At 51.0% G+C, this 21,202-nt stretch overlaps 1 protein-coding gene across 1 annotated transcript in view; it reads right to left on the bottom strand.

The window, feature by feature from the left end:
- SCN5A (sodium voltage-gated channel alpha subunit 5) overlaps positions 1–21,202 on the bottom strand; it is a 93,040-nt gene that overhangs the window by 6,364 nt on the left and 65,474 nt on the right. Inside the window, exons 19-27 of the mRNA XM_040636947.1 lie at positions 20,699–20,767; positions 17,779–17,899; positions 16,722–16,876; positions 9,115–9,288; positions 5,998–6,120; positions 3,685–3,966; positions 1,427–1,480; positions 767–908; positions 44–144 (exon numbers count right to left, since the gene is read on the bottom strand). Of these exons, the coding sequence (XP_040492881.1) occupies positions 44–144; positions 767–908; positions 1,427–1,480; positions 3,685–3,966; positions 5,998–6,120; positions 9,115–9,288; positions 16,722–16,876; positions 17,779–17,899; positions 20,699–20,767 (1,221 nt within the window). The remainder of the gene's footprint in view (positions 1–43; positions 145–766; positions 909–1,426; positions 1,481–3,684; positions 3,967–5,997; positions 6,121–9,114; positions 9,289–16,721; positions 16,877–17,778; positions 17,900–20,698; positions 20,768–21,202) is intronic.

Genomic DNA, 21,202 nt, shown 5'->3' with positions numbered 1-21,202 from the left:
CCAGCACATCCTTCCACTCTTGCTGAATCGGTAGCTGGCTTACCAGGGGCCTCGGGATGGGCTTCTGGGGCTTCTTGGAGCCCAGCTTCTTCATGGCATTGTAGTACTTCTTCTGCTCCTCTGTCATGAAGATGTCCTGGCCCCCTAAGTGCAGAGAGACAGACACCAGACTCATTTTAGGTTCTCAGGGGCTCCGGCATGGGGAGCATAGGGATCTTGCCTCCTTGATGAGAGTGCCTTGGCCAGCCTCCTCCTCACTTCCTCTCCTAGTGGAGAGAAGTATGTCCCTATCCTGCACCAGAGAGTCTTCCCCAAATCTGCTTTTGCAAGGTCCCTGTCTCCCTTCACCTTGAGGTCTCTCTGGCTTTGTGAGGTGCAAATTCAGTCCCCATCCCCTACCCAGCTCAGCCACGCTGGGGATTCACTCTGCGTAGTTGGTTTGCCTGCCACTCAATCATGGCCCGACTGATGGAGCTCTGGAGAGACCCTGGGCCACCGTCTTGATTGTGGACCAGGTGAGTAGTCCCAACCCTCAGTCCAGCTCCTTTCAGGAGCCTCACGGGTTAGGTCGACTAGGGCAGGCATGGGGCCCCTCCTTCCACTCATACAGACTGGGCCTGTTACATCATGGACACTCCCCTCTCCCACCCACTCCAGTAGGACCGTCCCCAGCAGGAAGGCAAAATGGAGCCAGGGGCCCGAATGGCTCCTCAGTCCCCTGGTACCCAGCCCTGCCCTGCCGGCCCGCGGGAAGCAGGTGCTCTACGCATCTTTTTCTTCTGTTGGTTGAAGTTGTCGATGATGACACCGATGAAAAGATTCAGGGTGAAGAAAGATCCAAAGATGATGAAAATGACGAAGTAGATGTACATGTAGAGGTTGTATTCCCACTGGGGCTGCTCTTCGTACTGAGGGGGAGACCAGACATGGGGTCAGGCAAGTAGGAACGGTGCAGGGCTGGCTGGGCGAGAGCGTGTGTCGGAGGGAGGTCACCAGCACAGGGCTGTGTGTCTGAGTGTGCAGGTGCGTGCAGAGCGGGGCCAGAACGGGCGGGAACAGGGTTCAGGAGAGTGGCAGCTTGGGGCTGACATTGTGATTGGTGGGTACAAGGATAACGAAGAAACTTGATTTGCCTCTCTGTTGCTTCCACCCGGTCTGGTCTTTTCTGGGATAAGACTAAGATTCAAGTAAATTACAGTGAAGTTAATTTGAAAGATATTTGAGGATTTGGGGCTCCTTGGGATACCACGCAACTTTGCCCCAGGGCCAGGCCTGGGTCTACCAGGGAGGCTCCACTGTAGGCTGACACGGGACATCCGGCCTTTATGGGGTGAGCTTTTGCTCACGAGAGCTGATGCCCTCGTGGCCAAGTGTCCTGGAGCCTCAGATGCCTGACTTGGTGGGAGAGGTCAGTATGGTTACCTACCCCCCTGGAGTCCACAGCTGCATACATAATGTCCATCCAGCCTTTAAATGTTGCCTGGAAGGAAAAGACAGGAGTAAGAATCATTTAACTTGCATCTATTGAGCTACCAGGGGCTCCTATCCGCACAGAGGAGGCCAGGAAACAGCCTTCCCTGAGAAGGAGGCATCCTGTCCCGCCCCTTCGGCTGTGTCCACACGGCAGGGTGGTCAGGGAAAAGCCTTCTTGTTCAGGGCCGGAGGTGGAGGGGAGGCCAGCTGCACACACACCCTAAGGAGGCCATGGAGTGGGGTAAGAAGCTTCTCGATGTTGGCCAGGAGACAGAGGAGGACTGAAGGAGGTCTGCTTTCAGATCCACCTTCATTCCAGATTCTAAAACGATGCAGTCCTACAGCGGGTGTCAGGGACAGAGAGGTGGATCCCAGTACTGACCTGGTCCCCTTTGTCATGCAGCTCAGAGAAGCCCATGGCTTCTGCTCATGGCCTCTCAGGACGGCCCTGAAACATCCCAACTTCCCTTCGTCCTTAAGGGGTTCCTTTTGCCAGTGGTGTGTTGGTAAATGGCTAAAAAACGGTTTTCCAGAAGAAAACAAAGCCCCGATTGTTGTGTTTGCCAATTTCTCAGGGTAAACACTCCTCCCGTGGCCAATTTCAAGGTACCAACAAGGCTGTTACTGAACACAGACGGGAGGAGACACAGGAGTGGAGCATCACAGTATTTCTGCTGTACGGATATAGCACATACAAATAACCTCAAGAGCGTACATGATAATAGATGGTAATGGTGAATTTTGATTTTTAAAAATTTTTTTATCTTTTTTAAGTAATCTCTACACCCAACGTGGGGCTCGAACCACAATCCTGAGATCAATAATGGCATGCTCCTCTGACTGAGCTGGCCAGGCACCCCATGACTTTGTTTCAATACCACTTAGTGAATTATAAGTTTATAAAATCTGATTTTTAATCACAGCTTGCAAAATATCTGAAAAGGCAACAATCAGCTCCCATGAGCCCACACAAGCCTGCTCCAGCCCGCCACCCCAAGGCATTAGAGGAGGAGGCCGAATGCCACAGAGCTCTGGTGGGGCTGCCCGAGAGACGTGCTTGGTGGTGAGGCCGACTGTCCAGGGGGTCTCACTTGAGTCCTTGGCAAAAGCCAAACCTTCCCTGAGCCTTCTTTCAGGGTACAATTGTCCACACAAACTTTCATGTCTGAGAGCTCTTCTGACACAGGCAGGGCAGATGGGGAAACTGAGGCGGCTCCAGAGCAGACAAGCTACTTCAGCTCCCCATGCCAGGAAGCCCTGCCCGGTGCAGAGACGGCTGGGCATGCTTTGGAAACTGCTGGAGAGCACCCAAGGTGACGAGATGCTTGTGACTCCTTTTCCAGCCACTGTGTCGTTCTGTCGGAATGGCCTTTCTTTCCAAGTTCTGACATTTAGAGGGAAGTCCCAGGGACAGAAGGCTCTCTGGGTTTGGCTCTAATCTTGTTCCCTAGGAGGTATTTCAGGGGAGTCTTTGGAGAAAGCTGCCCTTGTGATTGAAGGGAGGGCTGAAGGAGAGTAGATGTGCACTAAGTTTTCAGATGAGAGCCCACTGAGTGTTCCCCTGCTTTGGGGACTAGAGACAGGTCTCTGGGCTTAAGCCTGGGGTTGCAAGTGAAAACAAGTTGTGGTTCTCTGTGTTACGACTCTGTCTGCATGTCTGCTGTCAAGGCTACTTGTAGGTTAATTTTATGCCATGTATCATGCTCACTGAAGCCTCCATCCTCACAAATCAATGGAATCTTTGGAAGGACTGGGTAAGGTCATGTGTGTTTCAACATCCCACATCTCGCATTTTGGAAACAACACAGAAAGTGCTACTACTTTTTATAACAGAAGGCTGGGGCCACAGTGTGGCTAATAGTTCAGTTTCTGTGTGTCTCTGGTCTTTGATTTTTAACCTGTGTCATCACACCGCCAAACTCAGGGTGAGGCTGTCAACCTGACCACTGGCCGGGGAGCTGGGTTTGCCTCAGTGCTGAACCCCCATGCCATACATCTTGGCGATGTGGCATCTGTTCTAGAATGGAAAATCCAGGGACTTCCCAAGGAGCCAAGAAGTCTCTAGAGAATCCTTAGCCTTTAGGCAGTGTGACCCTACTGTGAGGACCCAGGGTGGCCCAACTGTCCCCCCTCCCACCCATACTGTGGGTGAAGTTGCCTGTTGCTGGAGAGCCAGTGGGAGAAAGGAGGTCCCTCCTCTCCAGGACTTACCACCTGCAGAAGGGCCAGGTACCCGGCCCCCACGTTGTCAAAGTTGACTTTCACCTTGGTCCAGTACAATTCGCCAGTCACGTTGAAAGACTCACAGTCGCTTTTGTTGTTCACTATGGTGTAGTTCAAAGGCAGGTCTCCCTCAGTCTGGTTGATGCACCGCCCAAACTTCCCCGCAAATAGGTTCACACCCATGATGCTGAAGATGAGCCAGAAGATGAGGCAGACGAGGAGGACATTCATGATGGACGGGATGGCACCCACCAGGGCATTCACCACAACCTCAAGTGGACAGAGAAGAGGCTCTGTTCCTTGGGGTGCCCAGAGCATATGCCCTTTTCAAGACCAGCCTACCCCACTCCCTGCCTACCCTCACCGAACTCTTTGCCTGCAGGTCCCTGCTCAGGAGGGGGTGTGAACACTTTCTGTCCCTGAGGAAGGGCCACTCCCGGCTGGAAGCCCTGATGGGGAGTAAAAGGAGAAATGATGGGGAATCGGTGGGGGGAGGGGAGAGAACACACACACACTTTTTTTGTTGTTTTGCACGCTAATGTCTGCTGCAACTCAGGAACATCTGCCTTTCCCTTCCGGTCCTTCCTTGAATTCATGACCTTCAAACTTAATTTCCAACAGGGTATCTCCAGCTAAGGATGCCAGCAATATGATGGGAAAGGGCCTCTGGAGACACATTCTCTGAGCTAAGTTTCTGGTTTATTTTGGGGTTGCTGCTACTAGGAAGGATGGGTGTTCTCCCTAAAGGGTGCCCAGGGGACCTCCACGCAGCTTGTCTGGTGGGTGGTCTGGTAGCCCTCCAATGGTGAGAGCTGAGCTGGGAGGGCAGGGGGTGCGGTGTGGGTGCTCCCTGTGCCCTCCCCGGGAGTGGCTCTCGGACCCCGTGGAGCCCTGGCAGTGTTCTCATCATCGAAACTCATAGCACCCCGGAGAGGCTTCCTTGGCAAACGCATATGGCACATTCTACTCCCCTGAGGGCCAAGTGTCCAGCCATCCAGGAGTCAGGAAGGTGTTTGCCACACAGACTGCAAGTGAGGCTGGTGTGGGGTCGTGTGGTGCTGGGAAGGGTGATGCTGACACATGCAGGGCAGGAGGGGTCCCTAGTCCCCAGCAGGCATGATGGACAGGGTGGGAAACCCAACACCCAGGTTTGTCCTTGGCTGGCCCCGTGGCTGACAGCCCCAACAGAGGCCTTCCTGGCCACTCGCATCTCCCCCACGTCCCTCTGGAATCAGATGCCCTTAATCCCAAGAGACATTTAACTTAGGTAGGATGATTCACTTGTGAATGCTTTCCCACCAGGAATAAGCGACTTGTTTCTCTCTTGGGGGTGTGGGCAAAGTTGGAAACCATCAACAAAATGGGGACCGTGGGATGGTGCCTGCTGGGTCAACGAGAGACATAGGCGTGGCTGCTAAAACCACAGCAAAACTGTGCATGTTTTGCAAAAAAGCACGAAGCACACATGCACACGTGCACGTATGTGTTTGTTGTCTTGCTATATATTATGGGGTAATGTTTTTCTTGATAGGGCTTTGACTTATTTAATTTTTTAAAATCATTTTATTTATTTATTTTACAGAGAGGGAGCGTGCGCACACCAGCGCACACAAGCAGGGCCAGCAGCAGAGGCAGAGGGAGAAGCAGGCTCCCCGCTCAGCAAGGAGGCCAATACTGGGACTCGATCGCAAGACCCGGGATCATGACCTGAGCTGAAGGCAGACACTTAACCGACTGAGCCACCCAGGCGCCTTGGTGGGGCTTTTACAGTTGCCTTGTATGCACATATTCTTTGGTAAAATTTGATGGCTTGAAAAATGTATAGGGCTCTGCACTTACAAATCAGAGCAAGAGAGTTTGCTAAGCAGATGCCAACTGCTGCGTGATGTGAGTATACAGCGGCTCCCTCCTTGCTCCCTTCACCTTCACAGGCACAGCCCCACTGCCCTTCGCAGACCGAGGAAGACAGCCTGTGTCTGCCAGGAGGAGGGCACGCAGGTGGGCACAAGGAGGCCGAGCGCACGCACAGATGGCCCCCACCCCGAGCAGAAGCAGAGGGGCTCCCCGGCCCATGGGGCAGGAGGTGACAGGCCTAGGGGGAGGGCTCTCACAGCTCTCCACCCTCTGGGTGCCTGCGAGCCCAGCGGCACCTCTCCTGGAGATTTTGCACCTTGCTCCTACCAGGCTGGGGGGCCACAGTCCCAGCTCTAGGCTGGGCCGCTCAGTCAGCAAGTGGACCCGGGGTTGTCTCAGTGAAGCCACCCCCTACTGCCCTGGCAGGAAGGCAGTCACTTCCCTTACCCTCATGCCCTCAAATCGTGACAGGGCTCGCAGGGGTCGGAGGGCACGCAACGTCCGCAGTGACTTGATGGGGCCCATCTCGGCAAAGCCCAGGGTGTTGGCTACCAGGCTGATTAGGGAGACCTGTGGGAGGTAAGGTGGGAGTGAGCACCATAGGGACAGCTCTAGAGACAGGAGGAAGGGCTCCTGGCCCACCTAAAGCAGGGCTGGTGTGAGAGAGCCAGACGTCGCGACATCAGACATCTCAAAGAGGGGAGGCACGGGCAGAGTCTGTGGCCCAGCAACCAGGTCTGGCCAGTCTGCCCACCTAGTTCCCAGCAGTTCACCCTAGTGGCCTGTGCTTTCAAAGCTTGTACACCTGCCCTGCCCAGAGCCCTTCATCTCAGCTGATGGTGGCTCCATCCTTCCAGCTGCTCAGGCCACAAGCCTTGGCGTCACCCATGCCTCCTCTCCGTCTCTCACACCCTACATCCAGCCCGGCAGGATTTCCTGTTGGCTCTGCCTTCAAAATACATCAGAAGTCCAAATATTTCTCACCACTGCCACTGCCACCACCCTGGCCAGGCCACCGTCCTCTCTCCCCTGGACGGCCGCCACGGCCTCCTGACTCTTCTGCTGGCCTCCACGTGTGCCCCACCCCTGAACCCCTGTGCTCCTCCAGTAACAGGAGTCACTCCGTGTCACTCTTTGGCTCAGAGTGTCGCAACGCCTTCCCACTTCATTCTAAATAAAAGCCCATGGTTTTCCAAGGCAGTGTCCCCTCTTGCCCCTTGCAGCCTGGCCTCATCTCCTGCACTTTCCTTCCCCACTCCCTCTGCTCCAGCCACTCCGGCCTCCTTGCAGCTCCTCAAGTATGCCAGGCACGTTCCCACCACAGGACCTTTGCACTGCTGTTCCAACCCCTGCGTGGAAGGTTCTGCAGATGTCTGCCTGGCTAACCTCAACTTCCTTCACATTTGCTCCAATGTCATCTCAGTGAGCCCACCCAGGTCTGCCTATTTAAAGTTGTAATCTGTGCCTTCCCCCCTGCTGGGGTCCTGACCCTCCTAATCCCCTTTCGCTCTCCCTATCTTATTTCTCCCTGGTACACAACACCTTCTAACAGAGTATACAGTTGGCTTATTGAGTACGTTTATTGTGTGCAGTTGCCTTCCTCCATGCACGCAGAGGTTTTAGTCTATTCTGTTCCCTGAGATCCCAGCACCTACAATAGTACATACTCAATAGTATTTATTGAAAAAAGATGCAGGAATTGATCCTGGAAATATCCTTCTCCAGACTCTGAGGCCTGAAGACCAACTTTCCCATGAAGTGAGGGGGTGGGCTGGGGGGCAGCATGGCCAACATCAGGAAAGCTGGATTCCAGCTTCCACTGCCTTCTCCTCGACCTCGGGCAAGGCCCCTCTCTGCTGTGAGCCTCAGTTTCTTTCTCCACAGACAAATTCTCCAGTTCTGGGACTGGATGAGAAGCACTAATGGTCCCCTTTGCCTGGCCTCAGCTCTCAGTTCCTCCAGGTGGCAGGGTGGTGGGCTTCCCCAGGAGTCTTTGCAAACCCCCTCCTGCCTTCCCTGAGGAGAGTCACTCAGCAGGCTCAACTTCCCAGGAAGCTGCAGGAATAGCTGGGTGAGGGGCCTCAGGGCAGAGCTGCCAGGATCCCAGGCCCTCCCACAGCCCCAGGGCAGAAGGCCTCCTGGGTCCTCTCCTTCCTCTCAGGGAGGCTCTGAGGACTCCAGGCTGTAATGGCAGCTAGAGCTCCCTCCCTCTCTCTCTGCCACCCTAGCACCCCTCACCCCAACATTAGCAGACTCTCAGTCACTGGGGGTGATAGAAAGAGGCCTGAACCAGAGGCCCAAGGACCTGGATCTGTGTCCCCACACATGCTCTAGCCCAAAGAGCCTTTCCTGCCATGGCCACCCAGGGACTGACCTCCCACCCGGGCTGAGCCCACCACCCCCCGCCTCTGAGTGGGATGTGGGGATGAACAGAGGCCCGAGGCTCTTGTGCAACCACAGAAAGGACAGCCCTTGCTGGTGAGTAGAGCCTGAGGCCAAGCCCGGAAGCCACGGGTGCCATCTGGAAAGCCCTTCCCGGTCTGCAGACGCTGACCCATGTTCTCTTCTGCAGGACCCTCCACAACTAGACGGTGAGCCCTCACCTGAGCCCTTCATCGCTGTCTGCTTCCTCTGCCTCAGGGAGTGCAGATCCAAGGCTGCTCCACACTCTGGTCTCCCCCCCCCCCCCCGCCCCAGTTATTCTCCCACTCAACTGTGCTCAGGAACCCCGTGGGACTCTGTGCTCACCCTGCTTGGCACCCAGCAGTGTCCTGGGGCCTGGGTGGCTGTGGGCCAGAGGCCTCCCACTCTATCTGCCAACTGGGTGCTCAGAGGACATGCCACCTCCTGTCCTAGACCCTCCCTGGACAGGCAGGGAAGCCCAATTGTCTAGGCAGCAACCCAGAGCCCCTTAGTCAGTGTCCACGGCTTTCTGCCTTCTCACAGCTGACTGCACCCCTCTCCCATCCTCCCCAGGTAGTACCTTCTCCCTGAGCCCGGAGGATCCCCCCTGCCTGCCCAGAATCCTTTCACCAACCCTGCCCCTCTGGCCTTTGCTCTCTCTCTCCCCTGTACAGCCAGCCTCCTACCATGTGTGGACCCAGAGGCTCTTAACCGGCCGCCTGTCTAGTGGGCCTGACAGACACGTCACGACCAGTGTGGTGAGTGCGTGATGCAGGCTAGTCCACTCCCTGACTTCTGGCCATCCCGTCGGGTGGTGTGAGTGGGGGCACGAGCCTGGACTGCTCCTCAGTCTGCCCTGTAGTGAGCCTAGTCTCCCCAGAAGTCTCCTCTGTCTCCCAAAATTGGGGTTCTGATGGCCAGACCCAAGCTCCTATTCCCTCCCAGACTGGGAACCTTACGGGCAGGGCCTGGGGCTCTCCCGTGACCCGAGACTGCGGCCTCCTTCCCCTCTGCCTGCCCTGCGGCCCAGCTGAGTGCCGTCCCCTCAGCCTGCTGACTCCCACCCGCCCTGTCGTTCTGTCCTTCCGTCCCTCTGCTTCGGCTCCTTCCTGCCCTGGCAACGGATCTCCCCGCCCCTCCTCCCTTCTGGGCCACACTCACATCCACGATGAGGAAGTCCAGCCAGCACCAGGCGTTGGTGAAGTACTTCTTAAAGCCGTAGGCCACCCACTTGAGCAGCATCTCCAGCACAAAGACATAGGTGAACATCTTGTCGGCATACTCGAGCAGAACCTTGATGGTCTTCCGCTCCTCCAGGTAGATGTCCTCGAAGGCCTACGGATCAGGCCGGACAAGGGGGACACGACGTCCCGACCATGGCCCATCCACCCCTCGCAAGACTTCATCTCTGACAGGAGGCGCTGCCCAGGAGGGCGGGCGCAGAGGTGAGGCCTGTGGTGGAGGGGCCCCTCTGAGGTCACCCTGCACTAGAACAGCACGCTCTCCTGGCTCATGAAATGATCTCACGCAGTACGTGGACAACGAACACAGTGTGCAGAGAGAACGCTTCACCCCGAAGAGTGAGGCTCCGTTCCGAGCTAGTGAATCTTTAAGAGCTTTCTAAAACTTGCTGGTCCGCCGTGTTAACACGGGGAGTGCGCGCAGACGCAGCCAGGGCCTTCTGCCGGAAGCCCCGCCAGCCCTCTTTTTGTTGTTCTCACTCCACTGTGCTTTTACTCTATTTGCCTGATGCATTACCTACTTTTCATAAGAAACAAAACTGGTGTCCAATGATAGCAATCACTAAAAGTCCCCCTTTACAATGTGTTTCTGGAAACACACAAAAACCAGGGAGCGTCGATCTAAAGCAAAACCTCCAGTAAACGCTAGTGAAGGCAGTTGGTCAGTAAGAAGTTTGAAAACGCAAAGCTCCTGCAACCCTCAGAATCCAGGAGGCAAGAGGTTCTAAGATGCTGGAAGGGGTCTTCCTCCACCTCTTCGTTTCTGCCTCAAGCTGAATTCCTGAGCCAACGGAGGAACTCTGCCTGGTCCCAGGTGCCCTCTTGCACCTCCTGTCCTGATCTGTACCTGGGCCTCTCAAGCCGCCTCTCCCCGCCCACAGTGTGCTTGGAGGCTCCCCGGCTAGGCAACTGAACACGTCACCGGGGGCCTGGGGGAGTCGCCTCTGCCTGTCACCATGGGCCTCCCTGGCAGCCTGTGGGGCCCGCGCAAGCCACAGGGGCCCGGGTGGCCAGTGCCGTCAGCCCCGATGTGCACTGTCCAGGCATATGTGTGGCTAATCCAGTCAGTGTAGACAGCACGGCAGGATAATTCAGGTCCTAAAATGGACTCTGGGAGTTGTTCAAGACAAAAAGTAGGGTTTCTTTTCCTGATATAAAAATGTATGCTTCCCACAAAAAATTAAATATTGCAGAAATTATAAAAAAGAACAGAATGCACCTTCGATTTCATGACATTGTAACCACTGCTAACATGTAGGTGAAGATTCTTTTTGACACTATGTGTGTGTGTGTGTGAGTACACGATTTCCTAAGACTGCATATTTTGCTTTTAAATTTCTTTTCCACTAAGCAATCTTTTGAGTGTTTATCTCTTTTATAATGTGAACACATGCAGTATCTAGCAGTCTTTTAAAAGGCTGCACAATATTTTATTATTTGCATATACTCTTGTGTATTTAGCCAAAATTAATGAAAGCCTATTAATGAACATTGCAGTTGTTTCCAATTTATCACTAGTAGAAACAACACCGCAGTGCACAATGTGTCTGATTATCTGTTCAGGATGAATTTCTAGAATCGGGGTGCCAGGTCAAAGGTGTACTTTGGTACGTACTGGGAACAAGATTTCCGGCAGGGGACACCAACAGACAGTCCCTCCACAGTGCACGAAGTTGGCTTTTTCCTCACCACTCCCCTGACTGTGGTGGGGTCTCTCCTTTGTCACTTTTCCCAGCCAAAGGAGTGAAAGTTGTATTTTGTTACATTTTATTTTATTACTAGTAATGCTGACATAATTTCCTTCGATATTTGCAGTGTTCCTCTTGAGAACTGCCTGTGTATCTTCTTTGTCTTTTTTTTTTTTACTCGATTACCTGGTTTATTCAGAGACGTTAACTCTTCATTTTATACACTTCATCCTAGTTGTGCGCCTTTAAATCTTGTTTACTTTTTCCATCGACTGATGACTGGATAAAGAGGATGTGGTAAGCATGCAATGGAGTATTACTCAGCCATCAAAAATGAAATCTTGCCATTTGCAAGGACGTGGGTGGAGCTAGAGTGTATTACGGTAAGTGAAATAAGTTGGTCAGAGAAAGACAAATACTGTATGATTTTACTCATTTGTGGAATTTAAGAAACAAAACAGATGAACATAGGGGAAAAGAAGAGAGGCAAACCAGGAAACAGACTCTTAACTATAGAGAACTAACTGAGGGTTGATGGAGGGAGGTGGGGAGGGGATGGGCTAAACGGGTGATGGGTATGAAGGAGGGCACTTGGGACGAGCACTGGATGTTGTATGTAAGTGATAAATCACTAAACTCTACTCCTGAAATATTACACTATATGTTAACTAACGGGAATTTAAATAAAAACTTGAAAAAGAAAACAAAATAAATAAATTCAACCTATAAAAAATCTTGTTTTACTTTTGTTTACCATACTGAAGTTCCACTCTTTATTTTCACTTATTATTATATCATTTAATATAATTATATCACTTATTATCATTTTCACCTAGTAAAACATTCAGTGTCATGTTAAGAAAGCCGTTACCTAGTCTAAGGCTGGGGGAAAAATGACGCTTCTCTTCTTCTTTTTTTCTTTTGAACTTTCTGGATTCATTATTTTATATTACAATTTTAAAAATCCAATATATTTTGTTAAAGAGCAAATATCCATTTTAATATTTTTTTCCAGAGTAGCTTGTCACCATTACAATACTTTATTAAAGAATCCACTTCAAATCCATAGATTAGAAGTCAACTTTATCATCTAAACTATATTTCTATATTTGCTTAAGTCTATTGGACCTCTCTGTGTACTTTTACTGCTCTCTATTCCTGAATTAGTATCAGATGAATTTTCCTGGCCATTTTTAGTAATTTTCAAAATAAAATTTAGCAATGTTTTGTCAAATTCCCTTTAAAAATGTTGCAGATTTATTGCTATTGCACTGAATTTATTAACTGCATTGGATCTAATATGGAGTCTTCCTACCTGAGACCAGAGTATATTTTTAGTATATTTATTTGTCTGTCTTCTTTTACAGTGTTTAGCAAAGTTTTAGAGTTTTCTTCATGTACCTCTTACACATCTCATGTCATATTTATTCCCAGTTATTTTGTGCTTACAATGTCTGGCAAATAAGGACTATTCTAGAAATGTTACTTATGACTAAATGGCTTCTGTTAGTATAAAACAACCACAGCAACAATTCTGTGGGTATTTATTTTATAACTGGCCACATAATATTTTTAATAGGTTTTAAAATTTTTCTAGCAATCATTATCTATAAGTAATGCTACAGTTCTATTTATTTCTACTATTTTAACTGATTTTATACTTGACTGTATTAACTTCTTTTCTTTTCCAATTTTTATTTTATATGTTTACTTTTCTTGATTAATTGCATTGGCTAGTATTTCAAGATTATTATTCAATAATGGAACAACAGCTAAAAAGTAGTTAAATCATCCTTTTCTTACTCCTTTCATGAAAATATTTCTAGTGCTTTACTGCTAATGATGATACTAGAAGTTAATTTGAGAATAAATTTTTCACTAAATTAAGGAAATATATTTTATATCTATTCTTATCAGAGTTTTAAAAATCAGGCATTCATTGAGGTAACTGTTATGTTTTTTCATCTCTGTCCTATTCATATACATAGATTTCCTAGTATGGCACCATTCTGCCATTTTAGAATAATATGCCTGAATATGACTTATTTAGTTTTTAAAACATGTTGCTGGTTCTTATTTGCATGCATTTCAGGATTTTTGCAACACTTCATAAGTATGGAGTATGAAAACTAATCTTGGTTTTCCTGTTGGTATACTTGAGGTTTTAAAAATCAGCATTATTTAGCTTGCATAAAAAGGATGTGTAGACTTTCCATCTTTCTTCATACACTAGAACATTTTAAACAGGATTAGAATTATTTTCTTTCTTGGGAATGCAAAAGAACCCATCCTTGGAGATGTGAGAGATCAGATTAGCTACTGGTTTGTCTATTTTATTGTTTCAATTTTTCAAAAATCAGCTTTGGAATTTCATTGAAGTTTTATTATTTTTAATTCATTAATCTTTTTTTTAATTTTGTTAATTATTTTCTTGTTGTCCTTAAGAATATTGTGTTGCTACATTTGTAATTTCTTGAGTTAGATAATAACTAATTAATTTACATTATTTCTATTTAATAATAAAAGTGTTTAAGTCGATGAATTTTCCTTTTTTTTTTTTTTTTTTTTTTTTTTAAGTAGGCTCCATGTCCAGTTTGGAACCCAACATGGGACTTGACTTCCCGACCCTGAGATCAAGACTTGAGCTGAGATCAAGAGTGGGATGCTTAACTGACTAAGCCACCTAGACGCCCCTGTCTGTTTTCCTCTTATTACAGCTTTGGCTGCATCCTATAAGCAGTATTCTCAATATTATTATTTTCTAGTTTTTTTTTTATCCCCCCAGCCAGTTTTTTTTTCTCTACCTCTAATTTTCTTTTGTTTTTCTAGATCTCAAGTGGACAGAATTGGTTGAATCATAATCTTTAACTTACAACACGTTGTCATCTTTGGTCCTCGAGTAGCCTTTGTATTTTATTTATTTGCTTACTTATTAATATAATGAGCACCCATGAACCTACCACCAAACTATTTTCTGTTTGTTCCAGTTTAAGAATGACTTTCACACTTGCAAAGACATTTTTTGTTGTTGGTTTTTAATCTTTCTATTTTTGCTATATCTAGCAGTTTCTTTATCTGTAAAATAGGCTTAATAACAGTATTTATCTCTTAGGGTTATTGTGAGAATCAAATGAATTAATCTTTGTAAAATGCTTACAACAGGGTGCTGTTTAAATGTTATTGTTTTCTAGTCTAGAAATTATTAATTATTATTAATAGGCTAGATCAAATTTGTTAACTATATATATATTTTAGGTCTCTCATAGTCTTGTTCTTTCTATGTGCTTTGTCAGGAACTAATAGAAGTGTGGTAAAATCTCCCTGTAGTATTGCATCATTGCCGTTTTTTTCTTGTTTTTTTTTTCCCTGATAGTTTTCATTTAATATAAGTGCTATGCAATCCTAAGCAAAAATATATTCATAATAGTTTTATTTTAAAATTTATTTATTTGAGAGAGAGAGTGTGAGCACAGAGGGAAAGTGAGAGGGAGAAGTAGACTCGCTGCTGAGCAGAGAGCCAGATGTGGGGCTTGATTGCAGGACCCTGGGATCATGACCTGAGCTGAAGGCAGACATTGAATCCACTGAGCTACCCAGGCGCTCCAAAAGCTTTATTTTTATTATAGCTTGGACCCACTTTGTTTTCTCACATTTCTTACACTGAATTCAACCTTGTTTAATATTAACAAACAAAAACACTCTTTTTTGTTGCAATTACATTTGCCTGATATATCTTATTATTTTACTTTTAATGTTTCTGAGTGACTGTTTTGGTTTGTCATTTGAGGGCATAGGTGAGGTGTTTTTTGTTTTGTTTTTGTTTTTTTTTTAAGATTTTATTTATTTATGTGACAAAGAGACAGCCAGTGAGAGAGGGAACACAAGCAGGGGGAGTGGGAGAGGAAGAAGCAGGCTCCCAGCGGAGCAGCCTGATGTGGGACTTGATCCCGGAACGCCGGGATCACGCCCTGAGCCGAAGGCAGACACTTTAACGACTGCGCTACCCAGGCGCCCCTGTTTTGTTGTTTTGTTTTGTTTAATCCATTCAGAGTCCTTTCCTTTTAAAAGATGAATTTTATCCAGTTACCATTATTATTAAAACATGTTTGCTTTTGCTTCTGCCACATTATTTTCTGTTTCCTGGTTTAATGTTTCCTTGTTCCTTCCTTTTCCTCCTATCTTCTGCTGTTAGAGTTCTGTTTTCTTTAAAAGAAAATTCTCTTCAACAATTTGGAAGGGATCTATAGTTTGCTTTCTGTTAAACAAGTTTATAACTTTAAATAACACACTCAGACTTCTTTTTCTCAATATATCATCGACGTGGTTTTTTTTTGTAAGCCGTGCTTGGCTGTCTACCCTGATTAGAGTCACCATTTGCTTGCCAAAACTCCTCCTCACTTATGCCAGGCGGAGTTTTTCCTCCACAGCCCAGACTACATGGCTCTGGCTGCCCTTGTTTGTGGCTGTTTAAAAACAAAACTCGTTAACATATTGTCAAATCATCCTTCTCTGAAGCCTACAGAGATCTGGCTCTAGCTGCCAGTGGTAAAACAGCATGCGGCCTGTAAGTCATGGCTCCAGGCCCACTCTGGAACAGGCGAGGGCAGTATGGAATGGGATGGGAGGCCCAGAGATTTAGGGGTGACAGCCAGAGTGCCTCCCTATGGCCTGACCCCAGGAGGCAGCACGGAGTGGAGGCACATAGCCTTGGGTCAAAGTGCCCTTCTCATTTGCTCTGGAGTTCAAAGCATTCCCTGCTAGTTGCTCAAACATGACATTCTCACCTCCCCAAAGATATCAAGGGCTTGCTCCCCCAGGTCAGGAAAATAATTATCTCCTCTGCCTTCTTGACCGCCTATCTCCCTGTTCACCAGCATCTTCTAGAACCCTCTCCAGGGCTGTCCCATCTCCTCCTAAAAGGACTCCGAGAGATCAGAAGACGGTGCTTGGGAGCCACATGGGACATTCCTGGAGGGCCTCCCTGCTCCTCCTGGTCTCAGCAAACCTCCTTGTCCTCCACAGCCCAGCTTCACCTGCTGTCTCCAGGGAGTCTTCCTGATTGCTCCAGTTCCCCTGACCTCCCAGTCACTTACTCCACTCTTACTCAATGTTCTCTCTTGAGCTGATTTCTGACTATCTCAAACCTACTGAATCTGGTTTCCCCAACTAGACGCTGAGCCACTGAGGCCAGGGCTGGGGTGTCCTCCTCCTGTTTCTCCCCATGGCTCACAGGACTAGATACAAGGAGAGCTTAGAAGACACCTGTTGAACAAATGGAAGGTCAAGACAAAGGACTCTGGAATCTGACTGCCCGGGTTCAAATGCCACATCTCTTGCTTTTGAGTGGTGGGACCTTAGGCAGGTTACATAATGTTTCTACAAAGGGTTGTTGTTGGGGTCGAATGTGACAATGTGTGAACTACATAGCACGGCCTCTAGCCTGGGAACACCCGGAATAAGTGGAGCTACCAGCGGAATCGCAGGCAGCATTGTTAACTGACGTGGCCTAACGGAGAGGTTGCAGGTGAGCGTGCCACCAGAGCTGGTGACCTGTGACCTATGCCGCGTCTACACTGTGCAATGGGGCAAATCATTCCCCTTTGCTGGGACACCGGGGTCTGGACAGATGACCTCTGTGAGCCCTTCTTGCTCTGACTTCTGTACACGCTGTGGTGCTGTGAGTTCGTGAGCTGACTCCCGTTCTGGGGGCCGGGGAAGCACATCTGCAGCAGAGGCTCTGCCCCAGTTTCTGGCCTGGCTCTCAGCTGGAGACTTCCCTTCCCTGCCCTCCCACCTCCTCCCTCCCTCTCTGCCCAACCCCGCATCCCCAGGAGGGTACCAGCGCTCCACTGCTGAGCAGGATCATGAAGATGATGAACGTCTCAAACCAGCTGTGCTCCACGATGCGGTAGCAGGTCTTGCGCAGTCGCCACCAGACCTTCCCTGGGCCCTGCGTGGTGTCCACAGTGCAGCAAGGACAGCGCCGGACACAGCCTGTGAGGGGGGAGGGGTCAGGCCCAGTCCGGGGCCTGCGAATGCCCACATCTGATGGCAAAAGGTTGGATGGTGGAAGCGGTGACCGAGAGAAAGAGGTTATGATTGGGAGTAATGAACAGGGTGATACGGTGGGCAGGTGTGATGGGTCAGCAGGGAGCACCATGGTGCTGTCCTCAGAGGCCCACGCTCAGCAGGAACTCCATGGAAAGGCCGGATGGACTAGGCATCTGATGAGCGAGTAAAGGGCCTGGCAGATCTGAGCAGGGGGAAGGCTGTGGCTGGGCTGGGCTCCAGTTTCCCCTCTGCTCATCTAGGAAACTCTCCCCCTGGGGGAATATTCCAGAAAATCTGGGGTACTCTGTCCCTGGGTCTTCTCCATCTTTGCAGTTTTGAGCCTTGGGAAGGGCAAAGCCCTCACTGATAGCCCCAAACGCAATGCCACGTGGAGGGCAAATTCTCATTTTATCCTCAGCTGCCTTCCGAATATTCACCACCAATTCATAAAAGCGACAGATGCCGATGGCCACCATGGGCACATGTCACACCGTGAGTATTTACAGAAGGCCTACGATAGGCCAGGCACCGTGCCAGGGGCACGGAGGAAGAGGATGGGGTCCCTGCTGCTAGGGACATACACTTGTGCTACGGCCCTACCAACGCAGAGTCCCGGGTCTTCTGTGAGGTGGACCCACCACTGCCCAGCCCAGCACTCCATGGGCAGGGTGTCATCAGGTCCTGGGTAGAAGGAGGGGCCCCCAGGGTCATGAGGCCTGGGGAGGGAGGACAAGCATCGGGGTCAGGGTGGGGTGCAATGCGGCCCTGGGCCCCAAGTAGCTGCTCATTCTCCTGCCGCTCTGGGTGGGGCGGAGGCTCAGACAAAGGGCCGCTCGGGGCAGTACCTTCCGTGAAGCAGTCCTCTGGATCCTTGACATCCTCACCCAGGTCAGGGATCTGCTCCAGGAGGTCAGCAGTGTTGGTCATGTCTGCTGTGCTCCCCTCCGAGTAGCTGTCCTCGTGAGTCTGTGGGCAGGGCGAGTGGGGTGGGCTGGGTGAGAACCATGTAGAAGCCTCCAGCCTCAAGCCCCAAGTCTGGGGCAGCCAGGGGCTCCCTGAGGGGAGGTGCCCAGACTACTTTCCACTGCATGACCTGGAAATCCGAGCCCAGGGTGGGTGGGTGGGAACCTGCCCCGGGTTGAACTGAGGCTGGACCTCAGGGGCTCCTGAGTCTGCGGCTCTGGTCTGCTGGAGTCTAGTGTCAGGGGCAGGAGGAAAGGGAAAGCATTGGGAATGGGGAATGTGTCCAGCTGGGAACAGACAGACATGGGCGCAACACAGACACACACTTGGACAAGGACACATGGTGGCATCTTGGCATACGCAGGGGAGACAGGCATGCCACACCGAGAACAGAGTCAGAACCAGGACCACAGGCACATACAGGTGTGAGGTCAGATGTGCAGAGCAGAGGCCAGCCACCCAGCCGACGCTTCTCACCCAATTCATGAGTGCTAGTGTGATGGGCAGGGTTTGGAGTCAAAGCAACAAGGTACTAGAGACTTCCCTGCCTGGCCATGCAGGGTTATGCCACCCCCCCACCCCTTGCATAATCTGATTACAGAGAGGCGTGTGCATGCGGTGTTGAGTATCTGTGTGGGGTACGTGTGGGTGCTGGCGTCAGGGGGTGCAGTAGTGGTAGTGGTCACTGTCGGTGCTCGCCCAGTTCCCACTGTTCGGCCCCACAGCACTGTGAACGCTGGCTCCTGAGCTGGCCCCTTCTCCAGAACCCTGTCTGTAGCCAGGGGCGGCCAGGCCTGGTAATGGTCTGGGGGTTACACCCCAAGCCGGGGGTGGCCGACACCCAGTGTTGCACTGATGTGGGAAGACATAGGCCAGCCCCTCGCCTGGGCGGGGGGCGGGGGGCAATCCACATACAGCCCATGCTCCAGGGCTCCCCACTGGACCAGGCTGAGGCCTGAATCCAGGACCCGGCCTTTCGAAGCTTCTTTGTTGGCCTCTCCTGCTTCTCGCTCTCCCCTGTCAGCTTCTCTGAGGGCACTCCCTCAGGAAATCCTTTGCACAGGAAATCCTTTGCTCAGTCTCTACTGCTAGGATCCCACTCTACAGACAGGCATGGCAGGGCCAGGGGATTCTGAGAAGGAAGGGAAACCTTCGAGGGCCTCAGATCCCGTCTATGCTGCCTGCTGAGCGGGCCCGCCCAGGCCACTCAGCCTCAGGCTCCACTTGAAGATGAGCTGGTTTGAGTCCCGGCCTGCCTCTGCTCCTGAAGCTGTCTTCTTTCCGCTTCCTTCCGTGACTCACTCCACTGCTTTCTCAAAGTTCTCTTTAGTTTTGGTGTTTGTGATGGGGAAGGGCTGGACACTGGTGGGAAAGTCGAGAGGGCTCCTGGGTACAGGGTGGAGCCTTGGCCCTTCTGGGGTCCCCGTGGCTTTGAGAGGGCTTCATCCTTCTGCCCCCAGCTTCACTGGGCAGCTGAGCAGGGAAAGGCACAAGCCAGAGGAGGTCTCCATGCTACTTGGCTTTTCAGACACTGAAGTTGCATAAAGCACCCGGGGCATTGGGTGGGAGGTGAGTTCTCAGGATCCCAGCGAGATGAGGGGTCCTTCTCCAGGAAAACCCAGCCCACCTCTCTCTCCCTTTGATGGGTCCCACCATGAACTGATTGGAGGAGAGGAAGAAGTGTCATCATTCCAGTAGGAGAGCCTCCCCTCTCCGTGACTTTGTGCCCCTCCTGCATCTTCCTGTTCCCACATGCCTCTGTGCGTCAGACCCTCCAGGGGAGAAGTGTGACCTGCACCGTCAGGATGAAGATTCCAGCAGGTGCCTGTGCTCCAAAGCTGACCATGATCGAAAAGCCTCCCATGAGCCCATCCCATGAAAAAGGGACAAGGCAAAAGGTACAATGTTCCGTTGGAGCAAGTCACAACTGCTGGACCGAGGGCCAGGGTCAGGTGGCACTGTCTCGGAACACCTGCCCTCTACCTTCCACCATGCTGGCGTGAGCGGAGGTGGGTGTGCGGGGTGGGGGGGTGCAGTCAGCAGCGCCGCAGTCCTTTAGCTCAGGGGCTGTGGACTCAAATGCTGTCGGGGGTGGAATGCTTGCAGGTAGTGGAGTGAAGTTAGGCAAGTGGGGTCTGAGGCAACCCAGAGAGCTCCAGCCAGTGTCAAGGAGGCGGTCATCACTCGTCTCCGGCGGGGTGGTTCTGCTTCCAATTTTTTTTTTTCATTTTTACCCACTTTTTTCTGCATTTCAGAAATGCAGATTTTTTTGTTTTGTTTTGTTTTTTACATAAAAGCTACCAGGTTTTAAATGCTGGTAGTGAATTCAAATTAAAACCCTTCTGTGGCCAGAACAAAACTCTCCAGTAGGCCTCCCGTTTTCAGCCTCTGCCTTAGTCCGGGAGAGAAGCAGCTGGTGGCCAACGCATCAAGAACTTGTTCTCAGGGCCCCCCCAAAGTCCCCCAGGATGGGGTAATTCACAGGACAAACATTTGCCGAAGAGGACCAAAGCACGGGAACTGAGTGAGGAGTGAACACACAGAGGGGTAGGGTTAGTCCTGCATCAGGGGCCTGCGCTGGCTGCTTCCAGAATTTCCCAGAAGCTCTGGGCCCCATGACACCCCTCCCCTGTCAGGACAGGGCCGCCCATGCTCCCCTCTGCTGATGAGTCTCCCACACTGCCTGTGACCGTGGCTATGGCTGCCACCAGCAAATGCAGGCGTGTGCCAGGACCTCTCATGGCCTGGCTTCAGTCCAAGTGGCAGCGCCCCACTGGCTTTGGGGACAAAGGTGTGTGTTACCTCACTGCACCCTGGGGCTGGGGGCTCCACTTTCCGCCGCTGCCGCCAGTCTGCCTGAGCCACACTGGCCTCGGAGGAGGCAGTCTCTGACACCTGGCTCCAGGCCCTGGGCTCTGGGAGGGCCTCTGGGCTGCCGGAAACAGGCTGGGATTCCTGCTGAAGAGACCCCCCAGCCCGTAAGCTCCTCAGCCGGAGTGTTTCCAGGGCCCCACCTATGCAACTGGAGCACTGCTTCCTGCCCTCTTCATGGGGCCTCATGTCACCGAAGATCTCTCCCTCGAGGGCCTGGAGTGGGCCGCTGGGAGCCCCCTGATAGATCCAGGCAAAGGGCTCCTGGTCAGCCTAGCTTAAATCTCCCCCTCCTCCCACTCCCTGGAAGCGAGCGGCTGGGCTGCAACACCCCGTTCCAAATCCAAATGCTGGCAATTCCACTTAGGAGGGACTTATGGACTTCCCCCATGAGTTCCCACGGCACCCCGCATGTATGTCCGCCCCCCCCCCCCC

Source organism: Ursus maritimus, unplaced genomic scaffold (genome assembly GCF_017311325.1).
Source record: "Ursus maritimus isolate PB19 unplaced genomic scaffold, ASM1731132v1 scaffold_20, whole genome shotgun sequence".
In the NCBI taxonomy this organism is placed as follows: Eukaryota; Metazoa; Chordata; class Mammalia; order Carnivora; family Ursidae; genus Ursus; species Ursus maritimus.
Note: the sequence above shows the minus strand (reverse complement) of the source record. Positions and strands in the feature narration are given on the sequence as shown.